This window comes from Pyxicephalus adspersus, chromosome 12 (genome assembly GCF_032062135.1).
Source record: "Pyxicephalus adspersus chromosome 12, UCB_Pads_2.0, whole genome shotgun sequence".
In the NCBI taxonomy this organism is placed as follows: Eukaryota; Metazoa; Chordata; class Amphibia; order Anura; family Pyxicephalidae; genus Pyxicephalus; species Pyxicephalus adspersus.
The window spans coordinates 27,494,455-27,516,182 of NC_092869.1; the positions used below are offsets into that span (position 1 = coordinate 27,494,455).

A 21,728-nucleotide genomic window follows, 5' to 3' on the forward strand; every position below is an offset into this window, starting at 1 on the left:
AATGAATTACTTCTGTATGTAGGAATCGGTTATTAAAGCTAACTTTGCACCTAAATCTAATGCAAAATTGTTAACTGAGATGTGTGGGGAAAAAAATTACTTTAGTTAGCAATTTTACATGTGGGAGCTTTTAGTTAAGAATTAAAATCTTTAGGTTAGACCAACTATTTGTGATTGAGGAACATGTATATGATATTTCTGGAATCTGTAATAATAATTTCAGAAATATCAGAAACAAACCCCATCAAATGTATATTTATCTTGTTGAGAATTATCATTTTTCTAGATACTACAACTATACACTATGGCAGATTGTTTACTTCTGATGTAAATCTGTTTTTTTTTTTTTTTTTTTTTTTCTAAGAAATGTTAAGTTTAACATTGTGTGTATATAACATGAAATCTGTGCAGAAATAGAAAATAAAGTCATTAAACCAGAATTCTCTCCCTCTGTACTGTGACAGCAGCAGTGTGCTGAAGAGATGACATGCCGTCATGGAATACACATCATTGTCCATTTGCCAGTAGCTATCCAGTTGCAAAATAGTCTGTTACCACAAATATTCGGTAATTGTTTTATTCTGTTATCTAAACTAGACAATTAAATGATCAACATGACTTTGTTGGATGTAAATGCTGGTTCAAGGGAATCTACTGTCAGTCTATAATTTTATTTGTTGTGCTCTTGTATGATAATTAGCTGCCTTACCAATCAATACCAACCCATTGGCAGACAAATTTTGGTACTGAGCTGGAAAGGTCAGTGAACAAGCAAAGCTTTCCTGATGAAAAATGCAGGTTCGACAAAAAAAATTTTTTTTTTAATTATAATAAAAGGCAACAGGAAGTTCAATAAAGAAAAGTGGTCCCGGAGGAAATGGACTTTGGCAGAGAAAAAAAAGTAGAAGGGAGCTTCTTAAGGGGCATCTTTCACCAATGGGAAGAATTGGACAACCTTTCCTTTATACTCAGTATTCTAAAAGGGGTCACAAATTTGAGCTTCTCCTTTGTCATTAACATAGTGGTGTCAATGTATCCAGCTGTTCAAAAACTACTGGACCAATGAGCGGTGGTGAAGGACATCTGGAATAAAATGGTCTGGGATTCCACTTTTGTGTATTTCCCCAGAAAAACCCCTGGGAAAATTCAGATATACCTGAAATGAGTGAACAAGGAAATTTGGGATGGAAAGCATCTTCATAGTTCAAAACCTGCTTCCTTCAGAGGCAATTCTCTAGATATCAGAGAATCCTACTACACATTCCCAAAAGCTATAGAGATTTCTGATCACAGATGAAAAAACCTGCAGGTCGCATGTAGTACTAAGATTTCACAAAATGTATGATGGAAATAATGACAACTTTAAGCAATCAGAGCATGGTAATTGTTCCTTATCTGGATCACTAATGATTTTTGCAAAATCGTTGTTGAAGTCTCCAAAAAACAGCCCCATCAATTATGATGGATCATCACTTAGGACAAATTAGATGTCCAATCTAGGCAGACCCTCATTTTATGGGTTATGGGCTGTACTTCATCTGTCAAGTTAACATCTTGAGTGTGGATTATAGTGACAGTCTTAATTGAGTAAGCTATGTCTGTCCTGGGGAGGATGATTGCAGCAATACCAGTTGTTTGGCCCAGGCACACTGCGCACTACGTTCTGTTCCAGTGATACGGGCAGAGCAATACCTTCAACTCAAAAGAAGCCTTCCTTTAAGTAGTAGACCATCAGATGACACATGCTGCATAGCATTAGAACAATGAAATTCAAATAAACTGACCTTGATGGACTTTACTTTCCTCAGATTAACAATAGTAATATGTTTTATAGCACCATTTGCTTTATTGACCTTCGGGCTACATGCATAGCACTAAAGTAATGGGAGATTAATTCCTTTTTCAATTCATTGCTCTTTGTACTCTCAATGCATGACAAAGGTTACATTATGAAATTTGTCATGTTATTATTAATGAATAGAATTTATATAGTGCCAACATATTATGCAGCGACGTACATTAAATAGGGGTTGCAAATGACAGACAAATACAGACAGTGACACAGGAGGAGAGGAACCTGCCCTGAATTGCTTACAATCTATGAGGTGGGGGAAGTAACGCACAATAGGTGGGGAGATTATTATGATATTTAAACCCTACACAGAGACTCTGAATTTAATAAGAAAGACACACACCCCATATCTAATCATTTTGGTATTCTGATCACATTTGGGAAAAGTCAAGCCACATGTCCACATCACTTTCCATACAATTTTAAATTTACTCATGGTGTAGTTTTAGCATCATGGAACTTGAAAAATCACCTGCTTAGATTATAGATGTATGAAGCAAATGAATGCCATTTGTTTTTTCCTTTGGTATCCTAAATCTAACCTGTTCAGAGTAAAACATGTAGGCAGCCAATGTTGATCATCTGAAGTACGTTAAGTTATTGAACAGCACTAGTTTTAGACCAGGACTTCTAGTTTTGCTGACATTTCATGTATCCCAAAGCCAGGGGATTACCCACTCCGAAAGCCAACTTTAGGAGGTCACTTTGGACAGCCTTCATATTTCAGTCATTTTCAAGTATAAAAACATGTTCCCACTATAACATTTTACGTTTGTGTCCTTCTGAGCACAATGCAGTGTTATCTCCAGCCCCTGGGAAGATTACAAGGCAGCCCTAACACCCTGTCCTGACCAGCCTATGTGAACCTGACCGATCACTGTAAAAATCTAATATAAACTGAAACGTTACTAGAATGTCAAACGTTTTTAAATATTTTTATTTCTATGCCTTTTTTTATAATAAAATACATGGCAATCTTCCCACAGAGGTCCTTTGTTCAGGAACTTGTTAATATAATGACTATTTTTTAACCCTGTCACCCAGGCGTGTTTTTGCATTTGTTACCCTGTAACAAGGCTTCCGATTACAGAGTAAAAAGACTACAGAGTGTCAGTTACAACACATTACACCAACATAGTTCACTATTATTTCCATAAGAAAAACTATGGAACTATGATTATAATGTGCCAGGCCATTATAACTTCACAGAACATATTAACATGACTATTGTTAGAGGTTTTGGTGTAACATACTACTGTTCAAAAAGTGAATGGTGTACGAATTTGTTTAATGTGAACCCTACATGTAGTCATCTCTGACATTTTGAGTGCTTTCATCCTTATCATTCAGCTAGCATCCTTCCATACTGAAGTGGTAAACAGAAAATCAGATCCTCTCCTGTTAATAGAGCTGAGATGGGGAGCAGGTGCCAAGGCTCACAAATTACACTGTTACTTGATGGCTTTGCAAATCCATCCCACCACTTCATGCGGATTATAAATGAAGCTTTCAGGAATTATTTTCCCTCGGGGCCAATTCTTGTATTGCCACTAGACATCACGTTTCTTTTATCCTCAGGATAAAAAAAGCAAAAAGTCACAGGCAGCTAGGCTTAATCATGAACCCATATGTGTCACTTATTGCCTAAATAAAAGAAACATTTTTGTAAGGCGTTTTTTACTCAGTAACCCAATTTTAACTCTTCCCATTTTCAGGCTAAATATGGAGTCCGTTCCAAAGACTAGGGAATATTCATTTTGTGAGGAACTGTCCAAGTCTTTAAAACCATCTGCTAGTGACTGTGACTTGGAAGGAGGCCACAGGATGAGTTAAATGATGCATTGTGATTTGCTGCGTTTTCATTGTAAGGATCTGCAGTGGGAATACACACAATGGCTGGTTTCATTTGTCATTCCTTTTTATAATCATAGTTCAGTATACTCACTGCCATTAAAGACCTACTCTACACAAAAATATTTCAGTAGTTACAAGTCAGTTGAACCACACACTAGCGGTGAGTTGGTGAGTTATGCCTTACACAGGCAAGATTTTCTTATAGCTTATTCTTAAAGCAAATCTATACCTTACTTGCCTTGCAGATAATTCACCCAGATGAATTTTATGTATATGACAGTGCTGGAGGATAGATTAGTAAACATGGCTGATATAGTACTGTATTTTTTAGCACTACCGCTTTATACACCTACATATTTGGCCTGATTTAATGGAACTCTCAAAGACAGGAGAAGACAGACTATCATGGGAGAACCTGGGTGATCCAGCAAACCTGGAATGGATCTGGACCAGAATTGAAAACATTTGCCAACTAATAGCAAATGAAATCCTTTCCAGATTTGTTTGACCACCCAGATTTGGCCATGAAAGTCTATCTTCACTAGTCTCAATAATAAAATAAATAAATCAGACCCGTTGTGTTGTACTAGATTGTAAGCTCTTCGGGGCATGGTCCTCTCCTCCTGTATCACTGTCTGTATTAGTCTGTCATTTGCAATCCCTATTTAATGTACAGCGGTGCGTAATATGTTGGCGCTATATAAATCCTGTTTAATAATAATAATAATTGTGTTGCTAGCTTCTGCTTGCCTATAAATTGCATTAAAGTTGGTCCTCTTTGTTGCTAGAACAGTCCAGTTCATGTCATTTCTGTACACCAAGAACCAAACATACAGTTCGGTCCATAAATATTTGGACAGAGAGAACTTTTTTCTAATTTTGGTTCTGTACATTACCACAATTAAATTTAAATTAAACAACTCAGATGCAGTTGAACTGCAGACATTCAACTTTATTTCAGTGGGTTGAACAAAAAGATTGCAAAAAATGTGAGGAACTAAAGCCTTTTCATTAACACAATCACTTCATTTCAGGGGCTCAAAAGTAATTGGACAATAATTGTGGTAATGTACAGAACCAAAATTAAAAAAACGTTGTCTCTGTCCAAATATCTATGGACCTAACTGTATAGCAGAACAGTGTAAAAGTTTGCAATACTCTTATCATTGTTTCAGCTCCATATTTGTTGTTCTCCCCTCTTATAGCGTAAGGTAAATGGGTGTCAATCATATTTTGTACACACAAGAGCTGTGATATTAGGCACACATCAATGGACTCAATTTAGGAATGTAGTTAGAGCCAGAGGAACAATAAGTAAAGTGATTAGAAAACTTAAAGTAATAAAGTGAGCACATGCCCAGACTATGCACACTACATGTACATATTCCAAACAGGGAGTAAAAAGCACATTAAAACAAAAACCTTATTTACCTCTGTAGCTATACATTGTGGGTAAAATGTGTCTTCAACACTCACAGGCAAAAGCGTTTATAAGCTTAAACAGACTGAAACTGGGATTTAGTCTTTGCTGTATTATTTGAGGATCCATTACTTTGTGGTACAAGCAGCTAGAGAAATGAGTGAAGGCTTGTTTTAACAATCTTCTGCTGAACATAAAAAACGTTTCATTATCCATGGTCTGAGTGAAGGTACATCTCAGGTTACCATTAAACTAACCTCATTATTGAATTAGAAAGAAGAAAGGGTGAGATTCTCCCTTAGGATGGCTACATATAATACACATTTTTTATTTTCTAAATATAAATCGGGTGTTGAGAGGTTCAAAACACCATAGAGTTTTTTATTGTTGTCTCCATTCTGGATATTCTGGATTCTCACTCTCTTGAATTGTCCTGATCAAAAATATGTAAAAGTTAGGATAAAGCTAACAGTTTTGGGTTGCTACCAAAACAGAAAAGAAAGATTCTTCCAACAGGGACACTTGTTTCCATCTTTATAAGGGAGTTTTCTTCACATTACAAAGATATTCTCCTACTTCTAGTTAAGTCTACGAAACAGGAAGTGAGGTGAAATCTTCATAATACATTTTCTTTCTTTGATCTTTTTAACGTGCGCCTAGTAGATTTTAGTTTGGTCATTTACACTGGATGACCCCTTTGCATCACATAAACATAATTTTTGGGGTAAACACCATTGGAAAAGTGTCTTCTAAAATGTAACAATTGAACTGATTGAGAAAAAATGATTGTACTATTGAATAGGTTTCCTGCAGTTCTTCTGCAACTGTGAAGCAGAAAATCATCTCCAGTTACTAACTACTTCTAGCAGTACTATGACCTGGATGCAGAAGAACCTTCATAGACAACACATAACAAACACTTTATGGTAATGCATGCCTAAACCCAAAACCCTTAAACATTATATAAAATTAAATTTTATCTTTAGACAGACGGTGTTGATAAGCTCACATAATGTCACATTGTTTTCTGTCCAGAGTTGCATTTATTTTTTTTTTACACCTAATTTTGTATTGATGATGGGAAAGTTGAACCACTACATAAAGTCTTCTCGACACATTCCAAGGTTTCTCAGTGGGCTTAGGGTCTGAATTCTGTGGTGGCCAATCCATATGTGAAAATGATGTCTCATGCTCCCAGAACCATCCTCTTTACAACTTGAGCCTCATGAAACCTGACATTGCCATCTTGGAATATGCCCATCCCGTCAGGGATAAAAAAAAAGAATTGGAATAACCTGGACATTCAGACCTAACCAACTGAAGCAACCCCATGTTATTACCAGCAGTTTATTTGGCAGAAAGCTTCTGAACTTGGTTGAACTGCACGATTAGGTTCCGATCAGCCAACACTTCTCTCCCTACAGGTGTCCTTCAAAAGAAGAGTTCTTGTCAGGTGAGGATCATGTATGCCCAGTGCCCTCTTATTGACATTCATGTGAACTTTGCTTATAAAATGTAGGGCAAGTGTTATCACTTTCCACCACCCAAAAAAAATTCCGTTGTGAGGATACAAATCTATTAAACAAGCCCTCCTTATTTCAGCTTCACCCTAGGCAGCTTTCTCAAAGACCTACTTATTTTTTCAGCCTAGGTATTTTGTATTGTAGGAAACATAATAAGGTACATATAAATTAAAAACGGCCTTGTAAGAAAGACAATCTATTGTTGGCTCATAGGCTCAGCAAAAACATAATTTTCTATTCTATTTTGTGTGGGAGAAAAGCTTTTTGTGTGCCCTGATAAGAAAGCAAAGTAATATTACATTCCCATCTCCCTGCAAAATAAGCAGCCATGAAAGTAACAGATTGCAAAGCAGTGGTAATTTAAAACCTCAGCCAGCTCAGCTGGATTCAGTTGGTGAGAACATATCTATTTTTACTTCTAATTATTGGTGAGCCTGCTTAACATATACAGGGTCCTTGTAGCGTTTTTCTGATTTACTGAGAGGTTGTTTTTTTCAGAATGAACCAGATTCACTAGATTGTGATCTCTATTGTAGCTTGTTAAATTTTACTACTATTTTAGTTCATGTTAAAAACCCAAAACATGAACTGTTTCTAAATATAATTTATTGTTGCTTACCAATTCTTATTTGTGTTGGCTGTTTTTGTTGGTCTGGCCATCCTGCTAGAAACAAGTCTGTCCTAGGGTGACATTGATCACTTTCTGTTTTGTATCTATGAAGTGGCGTTGCCTCCCTAAGTTGATTGGTCATAATTTGGACTACAGAATGGAAGTGTTCTGTAGATGGCAGGTGTGAATGGAGGAGAACTGAAAAATGCTTGCAGTGGCACTGTTAGGACCTCATTAAACGTCTAGCTGGAAAACAGATTAAACAAAAAGGAACAAAATAATTTCACTGTTGATGCATTTTAGGATCACCTCTGCTTCTTCTTCTTCTTTTTTTATTTACTTTATTATAATTTTTACTATTCTTCACAAAGGACCTGTAGACAAACTGTACAAAAAATCATAAGCAGCTATTGAAGTCACTGAACTTTATTTTAAATATACATAGTAGGTAGCTGTAAACTTTTTCAGCTGGCTTTGTGATTTAAACAGTTCTGCCAAAGAATAGAGCCAGGTTGGTGACCTTTACTACTGGAGTAAACCAAGCTACCTATCTTGGGACCGGACAATGAAGGAGAAGCAGTAGGTTGATGAACCCATCTCTCTTCTCACACTGTAAATCTTATTTTTATTGCAATCTTACAAACACATAAAAAATATATACAATCCATACATTATGGAAAAAATAAATATCAGGCTTTTATGCCAAACTCAACACTAGTTATCACAGGCCATATGCCGGAAAAAAAAGGAAAAAAATATAATTTACATAAATAAAAAAATCCTATCCAACATATACTAAGCAAGGCCAAGAAGCACAAACCCATCACTATGTAAGTAGCCCTTTTTCAAAAATCAATCAATATAACAAAATCTAGGCAGTGTATAAAAGACAGACAGTGAAAGCTGCTCACCCTGAAAAGGGAGCAACACCCAAGGAAGACCTGATGTTCCTCCACACCCTCATCCAGGCTCCTTCCATCATTCTACCCTTTTCAAGATCTCAAATTTTCTTCACCCCTTGCAGAATATCATTCACCACCACCTGGACATAAAGGATTTTTCTATGTATGCATACCTGACACCCTTCATTCCAAATGTAATATTGGACCCCCACACTAAAGAGTGTCTCAAAATCCGGTTACTTTCAAATGCTTCATTTACCAACTCTGCATAACTCATGTGACTGAGGCAGGGAATATCTAGATCCCTCCCCACCCTTTTGTGAAATTCTACATTGAGGGGGCATTGGAGCAGAAAGTGGTCCATGGTCTCTTCTGATTCTCTACTTTCTGGTCTCAAGCACACACAGTCTTGGTGCTGATAAATTCTCAAGTAAAGTTTACCGTGAAAGGCGAGCCAAGTCGTGTCCCTACATTTATTGGAAATTCTTTCCATATTAATTAATCTCGGCCCCTCTTCAAAACCAGACTTGGGAAAATCCCTTAAGGCCATTGACTTATCAAAGAATGAGGACAAAATTAGACTCACTAGCATTATCTTAGAGAAGTTTTTAACATCCTTCAATGTGATCTGCCATTGCGTCAGTATATTCAGACTCAGGGTAACATAGGTCTGGAAGACCGTTCCCCTGGATCCTTTGTTTTTTTACCCCATTTGTAAGGCTTGAAGCAGTCAGCAAATTCATGTAGCTCATCTACATGGCTGCACTACTTAATATGGAATTACTGGATTACTAAAGGCATTTACATTTAAACAACATTTAAACAAGCCTTATATATATATATATATATATATATATATATATATATATATACAGTTCCAGGTGAGTCAATACTGCAGAAAGGATCCACATCCTAACAGGATCGAAAAAAATATTATTAAGTAATATTTGAAATCTAAACATATTAAACACATTTTACCATTTTGATGTAAATTATCGTTAACTAATGTTTGATATCTAATATTAATGGATTTTTACCATTTCGGCAAAATACATTGATGGCAATAGACATATTAATATGTTTTTTGGTGATTTTTTAAAGTTGCAGCATGCCTTAAATGGGATAAGGGCAGCTCCTGGATGTGTTCTTGTGCCAGAAAAGAACTTTTAATTAGCCTTAATATTTTCCATGAGAGGCACAGTGTAAACCAGAGACTGTGGTAGTTCTCTGCATGCATTTAATAACAAAGCTCTATTCAGTTACTTAAAAAAACTGAGGACAACTCATTGAATTATTGTGTTTTTATTAGTGTAATTGAGCATGCAAACCATAGATCTTCACTCAAACAGTTGTAACAGAAAAAGATCATACCTAAATAACAACAGCTAAAATGATTCAGAATGTTTTTCAGCAAAAAAATTAGTAAATGTAATAGTTTTATTTGGAGGTTGAGTTATTAAAGGCTGATCTAAAGTGAAATGATTGATTTAACATTTACTTTAATAGACAATCTTTATATAAATTTTGAAAAAGCCCTTTTTGGATTGACTGTTACCTAAGAAACAGAAATATAAAAGCATATCATGTTTTGTAGCGTAATAGTTGATTAGATGAAGCTTCTATGTATCTGCAGTATTTTCCTGTACCAATAACAGACTGCTTGTCTGTAAGTCTTGCCAGACTCAAGCTAGTTAAATATCTCATTAGGGAATTCCACATGCGGAATGTAAAATAAGAGGGGAATCTCTTAGTTCTGCTTCATGAATGGCTCACATGCAGTATTCATGATTCCACCTCCTCCTCCAGAGAACTGGGGATGCTGTATGATGTAACTGGCCTCCCAGCATCTTCCATTCAGATCTATTAGGCATCCATCCAGAACTCCTCCTTCCATTTAGATTGGGTCATTCTGTCCCTATTTTTTCTATGGATACTACATAGTCTGCACTGTGGCAGCATCAGGGTCATACCTTTTCTAAGCTTAAAACCCATGGATGTCACAGCTCCATCCTTCTTCAGCTCTTTACATCATAAGCCATGACTTGTCTCTCCCCCTTATTATCCTGGATACAGCATCAGCAGCATCAGCATCATCATGGGCTCTGTGAACCATCAATATTCCCACGAGCAGAGATAAACACAGGATACAAATCCCTGATTTAAAGCCATCCTTGCCTTATACATGAAACCGTCTGCAATCTGTGCAGTGCTAGCAGCCAGACTGAAAAGGATAGACAGAGGTCTCTACCTTGCACACCTGACACTGAGTGGATTGGAGAATGCAGAGAAGAACAGCATGTTTTTAAACGTTGAGCTAACCTTAAGCATTGTAAAGGTCACTGGCATAGAGATGGCGAATTCACTGCAGCAGATTCTTTAGTACCCTGCTTTATTGCACTAATGATGTCCCCTTGGGTTTTGGATTGTAGAATATAGAACTTGGGGTTCTCACCAGACCTAGCGGTCACATCTATCTATATCCATGAGCTGTGGTGTCAAGAAGAAACCTGTTTTTATCATAACTTTGGCTGCAAAGAGCCCCCGAGCTGTTTGTTTGGAGGACCTAGAATGAAAATATCTTTGTCTTCTGTAACCAATTGCAGTATTGACCAGAGGGAATTTACACACCTTGGAGAGTCATAAGCAACAGACAAGACTCACAATGGCCAATGAACCAGTTATTCTCAATGTTTATGATATGGTAAGTTAGTTTTGCTTGCTTATTCATTGAACTTTAAGGATAAATTAGACAAACTGTGTGGGGTGTCTGGAGTTGCTCTTGTATTGCTGCAGCTGTTCTTAGAGAGCTAGCCTTTGCATAGTGTCTGAGAAGCTCTGTATTCCTAGCTAGACTGCTAATTGGAGATGTGTACATTAATAGCAATGACTAGTGATTTCCAGCTATCAGCAAGTTATCTGGTCTGTATATTAAAGCAGATGTTAGTTTTAGCATCATCCTTGTATGTAGTAGTTGTTTGCAATCTTTCAAAGTGAATAAACTAAGGAGATCTAAAGCACAATCTATGGCCGTATCCATTATTTGGGTATATGCCCATTGATCGCAGGTCAGGAGAAATGAATAAATATCCTTTTACCTAATAATAATGTTGTTTTGTTTAAAGATTATGCCTGCCCATCGGTGTGGTTTGGTAAGTATCCAATGGCAGGCACCAGAACCATACTTGCTGCCAAATATTGAGTTGCTACCATTACCACTATAATTGTGGCACTTACCATTAATTGTGGCACTTACCATTACGTTAGAGCATGTGGAGGCAAGCAGAAATAACATTGGGGGTCAAAGTGGATATGGATGGAGCATGGGCATAGATAAGCATCCAGGGGATTTACCTCCATGCCATTTTTTTGCTGTTGGGTGAGGTTTACATTAGACATGCACAGTCAAAATTAGTTTTAGATCAGATCTGATTGGAAGCCAATACAATTTATTGAAAATTGTTTAGTGTGAAGAATTTGCTACTTCGCTAATATCAAGTCTGGTAAGTCTTCACAAAAAACAGTTGTTGGTAAATGTTGATTGTACAGATCCGATTTTTAACACCATCTTTGTGTGGCCAGCACTACACGAGAAACAGGATTGCTTTTCAGCACCTGGTTTTCAGTTTTTTGATTGGTTGAAAAGCAAAAAAAAGTGACTAGCCATCCATCATGGATCACTGACATTGTTCCTTGCTTCTAAAGCTCCATCAGGTATAGCATCAGTAAAGTTCACTGCCTGTTATACTAAAGCCAGCTTTTTCTTTTTTTATTTATACGATTCTATCTTACACAATACAATATCTACATTAGAGGTTGTTTCAGCCAACCTGTAAGATTTTATTCTGAATATAAGAAAGCATGAGTTTTCACAGTACCATCCCCGCCTATTTACTACTATACAGCCAGAATGTCTGATGTGCTCTCTTGCAGCATTGCAGTTGTATGCAAAACAGTTCCTAATTGTGGTAGACATAGACAACCTGATAAGTTGGTGTGTTGGAGGCACAGACAGCAGAAAATCATGTAATGATGCTTTATAATTAAGATATGTACTTAAGAACTGACATGAGATAGTAAAATAGTAGAAAGATTCAAATTGATGCCGGAGCAGCTGATGGCCGGTATGTTGTTGCAACACAATATCGATTTATTGAATAGCAAATTAATTTAATGGAAATATCAATAGAAGTGTTGACCTACATTTTATGCTAGATTATTGCCAACCATACTACTATATTATTACTCCCAGTATCAATGGGTTAAAATAGGTTCATAATAAATTCACCAATTGTAATAGTACTGATGAGCCTAAGGGGTTAATTTATTCATGGGAAAATGTGAACATTTCCACTACTTGTTTGTTGCTTGCATTCTGGTATTTCCAGTTATTAATATTATTATCCTCCATCACTCATATCAAATGGGATTTAGAAATTTGTGATTGCTTTTTGATTTTGCCTTGATATGGGGAGTCGTATTATTTTCTGTAGGAATGTGCCCGCTAATAACAAGGTTATACTTGTATCAAAAGTTTTGCCTCATATTTGTTGAAGACTCATTACTTTCCAGTGTTTGAGCCAACTAATAAATGCTTCTAAATGTTGCTACTTGGTAAGTTAAAGAAAAGGGCCCAGATGATCTGCTAAAATTAATAAAGCATAGTATATTACTTTCCAAGTAAAGTTCCTAGTTTCCTGTTTTCATTAATGAACTGTTTTCACAGGACGTGACATCCGCCCTCACTGGTTGTAGAATATAAAAGTCTATGACCTGAAATATCGTTGAATTTTTACCCCCCGTCAAACCCCAAATCAATGTAAAGGAAATCAGCCCATGTTTCATTGTTACTTACAGGGAAGGGGTGGGGCAGGGGACACTCTCTATGCTACATACAGAGGAGTGTAAATCAGAGGTCTACATTTCCATTTTTGTACACAGTTTAGGATGTTAGTGCCTGGGCACAGGTATTTCTGTATAACTGTATTAAAATATAAGGTTCCATACTAAGTTTGGTACTATGATCTGAAACATTGTAGTGTTTCTTGTGCCAGGTCATATAGCTGATTGTAGTAAAGGACAACAGGGAACATAGACCATGTCTAAATAAAAGAACAACAATAATTGTTGATTAGATATAATGGTGTAATTAATTGTGACAAGATTAGTTTTTGAACAAAATAATGGTTCATTGAATACATTGGTACATTAAATACATTGGTACATTGAATGGATCCTAATATTGGCCAAAAATAACATGCAGAGAAAATGGCGTAGCAAATGGCTACCATTACACTTGCATAATAGATTAGATGAATCCCTACACCACTAAGCATGGAATATTTAACACAATCCTGTAGGCTCCAAAACAATGGATTAGGACTGCCGTCAAAAAATCAGTGGGGAATTCACTACTTTTCGACAATTGAGCTGTATCCAAAAATTAGCCAAACTCACTTTGGTCACATACTGTACACCTACATTATATATGAGCAAAGCAACAAATAAATGATAGCAAAATCGGAAAAAAATGTTTGGCAAGCCTATTAAAAAACAAAGAAGGCAGAATATATTCTGCCATTAGTGTACCATTAACCAAAAGTTTATCCAATAGGATACAAAAAGCATCGCCAACAACCTAAGCATACAATGAACACCAAATGGATTTTCTATATAACCAGATTGTCTTTTTTAGTTGATTAAATAGCACAGTATACCGCCCTTTTCCCTTGCATGCAATGTGTTATTAGGAAATTTTGAACTTCTAGAATATAGAACATGGCCCATTGGAGGTTTACAGTGATCGATCATTACATACTGTGTTTACTATGTGCAATTCCAGTTTACAGATCAGATGCGTATTTAACATTTTCATTCAAGCAGGAAGTCCATATTTAATGGCTCTTAGAAAGCAATTTAGGTACAATACACTGGCTCACAGATACGATTATCTTTTTAATAAAAACGTATATCACGCTAATTTTCTCAAGGTAAAATGAACCTTTACTTTATAGGTGTAACATACATAAACATAACATAAACAAGGTTTGTAAAACATTGAAGTGATGCTTCCAAGTTAAAAGAAGCCAAAAAATGTGTGCAATGTTAGATAAAAGTGCTGAAAGGCCAGAAGATACATTTTTTTGGCTCAGGATTCTTCAGACTTTGCAGTCTCTTCTATAAAAAATGGAGCCTGCCTGTGCCACACTAAATTTTCTTCTTGCTAGGAGCTATGTCTCCTAGAAGAAACTTAATGTTCATCACACTTTAGGTTTCTATTATGCACCGTGGATATGGTATGGAATCAGACAGACATTGGGGATGTTGGGTATGAATATTCCTTGGGAAGGCAGCAGAGAAAAGGTCCAAAGGAAGGTGTTGGACCCGGTTAGTATAAAGTCTTTTCTTTTACAGGATATTTTTGGCTCATACTTATGCTCCCCCTCCCTACCCCAAGAGGATCACTTAATAACATAATGATAGGTTTGTATACACCAAGCTGATACACCAAGACTACATACTGACTTTAGCATCTTCCGTATTATCCTGCGTATTCTGCATCTATTTAAGCATTAAGTAAAAATGCTCCTCCTGAGCTTTTCAGTCCATTCCATTTAAAGCAAATTAAACCACCAATGATGGTAAAAGCTTTGAGGCCCCCAGAACTTTTTTGTTAAGAAGTAGGATCATGTTATATTTTTACATTATAGCAAACTTACCTCTCAAAGTAACCCACCCCACCAGTGCAGAGATATCCTTTTAGTGCGAGTATATCCATATTGTTCTAGTCTTCTTCTGGATTTGGAGTCTTCAGATTGGTTCAAATAATGTGACAGCCACAAGACTGTATACCGAGCTGCACATGAAAGGAAAGTTGACAGGCAAGTAGAAGCCTTTATGGCAGAAGAGCATTGCACAGCATCTTTGTTGTAAACAGCCTTCTCTTATACAGAAAAAAATTTGCTTTTAACAGCAGCCCTAAACTTACTTCTCCTGACTCTATCGCTGGTGTCAGCATTTTCACATGGGCTTATGCCAGATTTTGTTTTTTGAGCATCTTGATTGGCCATGCCAGAATGACAAGGAACTCCCCTGCACATGGGAGTTCATTCATTTCTGGCTCCCAGGTATGCCAGCATTGTAAGAGTGCATGTAAGAGCTGCCTGCTCGCATTTTTTTTTCCGCTTTGTTCCTCTTTAATAACCAGTTGTCTGCAACCTTACCCACAAAGTAAATTACCTTTTCCACAGCTTCCAGTCTGTGCAATTTAATATTTTGTGTTCTATTTGTCACTGACAACACAAATTCTCTACTGCTACCTAACAAGGACAATCAGCTAACTAAAGAAAACATTTAATCCATTTTAAAATATTTTACGCCAAGAACTGGTAATAGATGGTATTTCTATGGAGTATTGCTATTTTGTTATGGAAGATTTATTACTTTTTTTTTTCTTCCTAAAATGGATGTTATACTTTTCAAGGAATTAGTGGTTTTCAAAGTGCAATCCCTATTCTGAGCCCTCTGGCAGGCCTCCAAACAGAAGAAAGCTCCCATGAAATAGTTGAACCACAGGGGTCCAAGGATAAAGATCACTGCTGTTTGTCAAAAGTCCGGGAACCAAGAGGTTTCCACTGTGCTTAAGGAATGTAAAAAACTCTTTTAACTGTACACAGTTTAGTATGTTTTCTCTTGTTGAATAGAAATAAAAGCTTCCTGCTTTTTTTTTTTTTTTTTTTTTTTTTTTTTATTTCACTTAGTGGAAAATTTTTAATGCTGTCTGACCTGTGTGATGAAGTAGTTTTTGGACTGTTTGACATTGCTGTCTTTCATTTTATGTTCCTAGAAACCCTGAAGCACAAGTGCACTACTTTTCTACTTTATCAGAAAATATCCTACCCCTTCTTGCTCTTATGATTCTTATATAATTTAGGGTTCCTATTTACTTTCCATACCTCCCAACTGTCCCCCATCTGTAGGGATTGTTCCACTTTCACCTCTTGAGCTGTTCCTCTTGTTAGGCAGATATATACACCACATAAAAAAGTATTAATTAGCAATAAAATGTGTTATTTTTAGTAAAGTAGCCTTGCCTTTGCCTAAATACACCAAAAGACTGACTAGATACATCCTCTTGGCTGTTCGCATCACCCTCGCTAAAACATGGAAATCCCAAACCATCTCTTTAGTCGTCATATACCCCAAACTCAACTGGATCATGGTCAATATTAAATTCGCTTGTATTCTCAAGGACATCGCCAATATCTTTGAACTTACTTGAGATCCTTGGCTGTACTACCACTCTTCTTTATTTCCACCTGTGTAGACGGGAGATTGTAACCCCCCCCCCTCACACTTTGTTGTTCAGCTGCTCCCTCCCTCCCACCACTTTATATTTGCAATTTTAATTTTATATGTGTATTTGTTTGAATGTGTTTCTTGAGCTGAAAAGGTTTGAAGCTACTGTACTTATCCTCCATTCTCCCCTCCCCTTAAACTGAACCAAATAAATAATAAAAATGTAAAAATTTAAAAAATAATGGTATTTTGAACTAAACCTTTAATCTGGTCTGCTAATCATTTCATTGTTTTAAAAATAGCTGATACAAAACAGACATAGTGGTAAAAAAGCACTCGTTGGATTAACCATCACTTGTACATTTGTTTTTATGGTCCATAAAATTGGTGTGTGGTAGGGGTGTGTCATTTGTCTGCATACTTTAAGCTAAACAAGTTCCTCTTATCTGTCTAAAAGTTGGGAAACATGTCTTATTGTCTCAGTGACAATGGTCACCAGAGCAAATAGCGAGGTGTATCTTCCCAGCTTACCAGTGCATCCCCATCCACATCATCCAGCTAAAAATACAAAGCTGAACATTTCCATTGCAATTAAATGTATGCTAAAGTGTTTTTCAGGTCCCCAGAAACGCTCAAGAACCAGGGGGGGATGTAGTGACAAACATTAGTAACATTTTGTACGTCTGACAACAGCTGTAAATATGGAGAAAGTAAAAACGCAAGGGGGAAGTATTCCCTGCCATAAACCACCCCTTAAATATGATGGAAAAAGGAGTAATGATCTTTTGTCAGTGACCACTGCCATGAATGAATGAAGTGATGCTGCTATGAATAGGGGTATCAGTTGTGCTGTGTGTTTGTGTTGGGAAAGGGAGGGGGAATACTGGTACAGTCTATTTCCTACCTTAGACTTATACAAGTAGTCACTGAGTTAAGGACATCCGACATACAAATGACTCCTAGATACAGACAGGTCTTCCCTGCTTGTTCTGTGCAGGACAGAGGCTTGATGGGGGAAATGGGGCGGCTCGAATGAGTTGCAGAAGTCTTTTGCTGTTCTTCAACCTCTTGTTACTCTTTAATAACCACGACAAACTCTGCAATTGTTTTTTTTTTTTTGCATATCAAAGCACAGCTTGCTCCAGAAGGTAATGAATGACTAGGTTACAAAAAATGTATTTTTTTTGCTTTGTTTGTCCGACTTACATACAAATTCAACCTAAGACCAAACCTACAGTCCCTATCTGGTATGTATCCCAGGGACTACCTGTACTCAAATCAACCCATTTGTATATTTTTCCTGATAGTTTTGTATGTATGGTATGCTTTTTCCTATATATTTTTCCTGTCTGTTCCTAAAAAACAACAGTGGAGTTCACAGGACATTTTACATAGGGAGTAGTGTATCAGTGTGTTCTTACTAAGAACTGCATGTTTCACCCAACAGATTGAAATGTTCAAGGCAAGTTTGAATGGGATTGGTTGCTGCAGGAAAAGTAACTCTATCTCCCAGCAGGAACATGTTGATATATTAATCTTATGGAGAGCTTACTGTTTTTATTCAGTCTAAGCAGATTGATTGACTTTCACCAAGACAAAGAAACAACAAGCAAAAAAAAATCACTGAATACACTACCAAGCAGGAGGCAGAACCTATCTATGTAATTATAATATATGGCGGGCCCGTGTACATATACATTTACAAACTTTACAAGGTTTTAAAACCAATAATGCAAACTGGTAAGGTTTTTATAAGATTCTTACATTAACTTGTATCTACAACAAAAACGACTATAAATTCAATTGAAAAGCACATTAGATTCTATTTATTAGGTCATATTAAGATCATATTATTAACATTTTTTTGATCCTAATAATAATAAGATCATATTAGACACCTTTTAAGTTTAAAAATACTTGTATTTGCACACCATTCAATGCAAGTCAAAATATCTTCCAGACATAGTACAGATATATCTTAACAGAGTACAAGGAGAATATAGGGCAAATTTACAAACAATTTAAACCACACACTACATTGTAAATTCACTACACTGCATGAGTTATTTAAAAACCCTGCATCATAAACATGTAATACAGTAGTACACAGCACTTAAAATGTGTGACAACTTCCCTAGTTTCAGTCCCTGTTTTTCAATTTTTAAGGTGGCTATTTTACTTTACAAGGTCCCATGAAGCCCCACTATAGTGACCCTTACAAGCATGCATTCGGGAAGCTTCAAACTGGTCTTGCATTGCCGGATCTAACAGTACAAGCTTCTCAGAACCATTGGAAACTAAGCCACTTCCTGGCTCTAACTTAAAAGTAAATACAGTGGTACCTTGGTATAAGTCCGCTTTGGAATAAGTCCAACTTGGTTTAAGTCCTGTTTGGACACAGAAAATTTTGCTTGGTATACAACCTTTGTGCTAGAACTTGTGTGGGTCAAAATTTGTCATAACACCGTGCGCTACCCTTATTTACCTCTCTCGTGACAAAGCCAAGACTGCCCATGAGTGTCAGTACCCAGTTGCTACCATTCAGTGAACAACCCGCGCTATAACTCTCTGAATTACATAACATCTCCTCCTCTTCCCTTCTCAGCACCATCCTAGTAGGCACTCGACTCTTCTCAGCAAAGTAAAGAGAGGTTAGATTTTCATTTATTTCTAGCTGCTTTTGAATTTATGTATTTTAGTATTAAGCAGTGTTTAAATTATTTCATACAGCCCCATCAATGTAAAATATGCCAATTCCAATAGGATTTTTTTTCATGGTAATGGATTAATCATTTTCCTTTTATTTCTTATGGGAAAAATTTGCTTGGTATAAGTCCTGTTTGGTATAAGTCCAAGGATCTGGAACAGATTAAGGACTTATATCAAGGTACCGCTGTAATTGACAGCAGTTTTAGGGACATCCCTGCTCACATGTGCTTTCTATGATGTCAGCTGTGTGTGCTCCCTGATGGGAAGTTTGGAGTAGTGGTGCTTGCGGAAGTGGAGCCATTGGCTTTTTAAACAACAAATTGCGAATGTTGGCAGGTAGATATTAAGAGTGCAATTTAAGAAAAAAGGGTTTAATACTACTATAACTGATATTTTTTCCATAGGTATACTAAAGATGTCCAGAAACAAAAGCTTTTAATTTAATGTTTTTCTTAGCCACAAAGGATATTATTCTACTTTATGTATACCAAATTGCCTTTGAAAACTCATTGGTTCATTAAAGTAGCAGTTTTTCCTGGAGTAATGGTTTTAGGACAGCAACAAGGTAGCAGTATTTTAAAGAAGATATAACTCTTTGTAATTCCTCTACCTATACAGTATTCTGCAGAAGCAGAAAACATGTTTTTATTTAGAAAAAATAACACATAATGTGTAGTAATGAGAATGAGTAATGATTTACTCCTCTGTTTTTAGGTGGTTTTTGCTTAGCCAAACCCTTAACTCAGGTTTCTCTGGAGATTGCTAGGGGTTCCTTGAACAATGAGCAATATATGACTCTCAGGTCATTTTAATTGAAACAAACATTTATTTTTAATTTATTTGGAGACATAAAATATAAAGAATTTATGACTCAGTCCTATTCTGCTCCAAGTCAACGGGAGGGTAGGAGTACCAAAAAGAACAAAATAATACTATGGAGTTTAACTTTCCAAAACAACAATATTCTACTCTACCACTAAAGTATGCGGGTTAGTCTTTAGTTAATGGTCTTTTATGGCTAACTAAAAAGGATGGACATGCTATTACTTGTTATCTATTTGCATCAGTTCTACAGAGTCACAATTCACCCCTCCCCATTCCCTGCTTGCCATCAGGGACCCTCTCTCCCCTTGTCTGATAGCCCATATTTACTTGATACTGAAAAAATGATTAAGAAATTGCAATAATTTAGGGGGAGAAGACCTCAAGATATAACTCTCTAAAGAAGATGGTAAGCAAATGTGGAAATGTGTGCTGCATACTGTTCCCTTCATATTTTTATCTTAACTTTTGAATTAAGATTCCCTCTCCTGCTTTTCTGGTTGCACCTGCAATTCTGGGATATTGCCTGGAGGTGAGAAAAACTGTGGTTCATTGCATGTTGAATAGAACCTATAAATGAAAGTAGTAAACATTGATTTTTCAAAAGCTTAGAATACTTCAACCCCTAATTTCTATGTCACCTCATGAAAAACTTTTAGGTATTTTTACCAAAGCATGTCAAAATTCAACTGGGTGGACATATATCTACTAAATGAATTTAATAGTGAGTGATTTATGTCAAAGGCGAGATATTTTACACATGTATATCACATTGAAGGTTCTATGTAGGGAATACTTACTATCTTCCATGGTATCAATTTTCAATGAAAGTTATCACCCATACAGGTTGTCATTGTAGATCCCTTTCATGCAATATTAACTTAACACATAGGGTTTGATTTATTAAAGCTCTCCAAGACAGTAGAAGATAGATTATCATCGAGAACTAGGGTAATCCTGGAAAGGATCTGATCCAGGATTGAAAACATTTGCCAACTAATTTTATTCTAGGTTTGCTTGATCACCCAGGTTCTCTCATGATAGTCTATCTTCTCCAGGCCTAAAGAGCTATATTAAATTGGGCATTATGGACTGGATTTGCATTTTGCAAAAAAAAAAAAATAATTGTATTTTACTTATTATAAAATGAATAAGATAAAATCCATAATGTAATAGGCCAAATGATACACAATCCAAAACATAACCAAAATAGCAGTGTGTATCACAAATATGGAACAGGCTGAGATAGTATGCCAGCAATTGGATATCCAAGACATACTTGAGTATCCAGTATGTCCACGGTTAATAGCAACATAGTCTATAATCTCAATAGCATAATAAAACCATGATTTCCTTATAATATCATGAATTTGGGTATATTCATAAAAGGCCTACCCCTCAAGGTTTTGTGTTGTCTGCTTCCACAGACCTAAAAACACTTACAAGTAAATAAATAATACTATTATGGAGACTATATATAAGGTAAATATGTTTTTTTGCCTATCCTGACACCTAGCAATGTTCTGAACTGGACAGCAGTTATCAAACCAAACCGGATCAGGGATCGAAAGACATCTTTTTCTATTTTCCTTGAAAAATGCCATCAGGTAATATGAGGGTAGTACTGTTCAAACCTACAATCTGTCAATGTCATCACCTTTACTGTGTCATTTAAAGTAAAAAGAAAAATATTTTTTGTATTTTTTAGAATTCCTTTTTTTCTCATTACTCTGGTTTAGCT

General features: G+C 36.3%; 1 protein-coding gene across 1 annotated transcript in view; it reads left to right on the forward strand.

Moving 5' to 3' along the window:
* Positions 1–9,705: 9,705 nt before the first annotated feature.
* The window catches only part of LOC140342149 (deubiquitinase DESI2-like), a 64,203-nt gene continuing 52,180 nt past the window's right edge, over positions 9,706–21,728 (forward strand). The window contains exon 1 of the mRNA XM_072428226.1: positions 9,706–10,862. Coding sequence (XP_072284327.1) covers positions 10,824–10,862 — 39 coding nt within the window. The 5' untranslated portion in view covers positions 9,706–10,823. The remainder of the gene's footprint in view (positions 10,863–21,728) is intronic.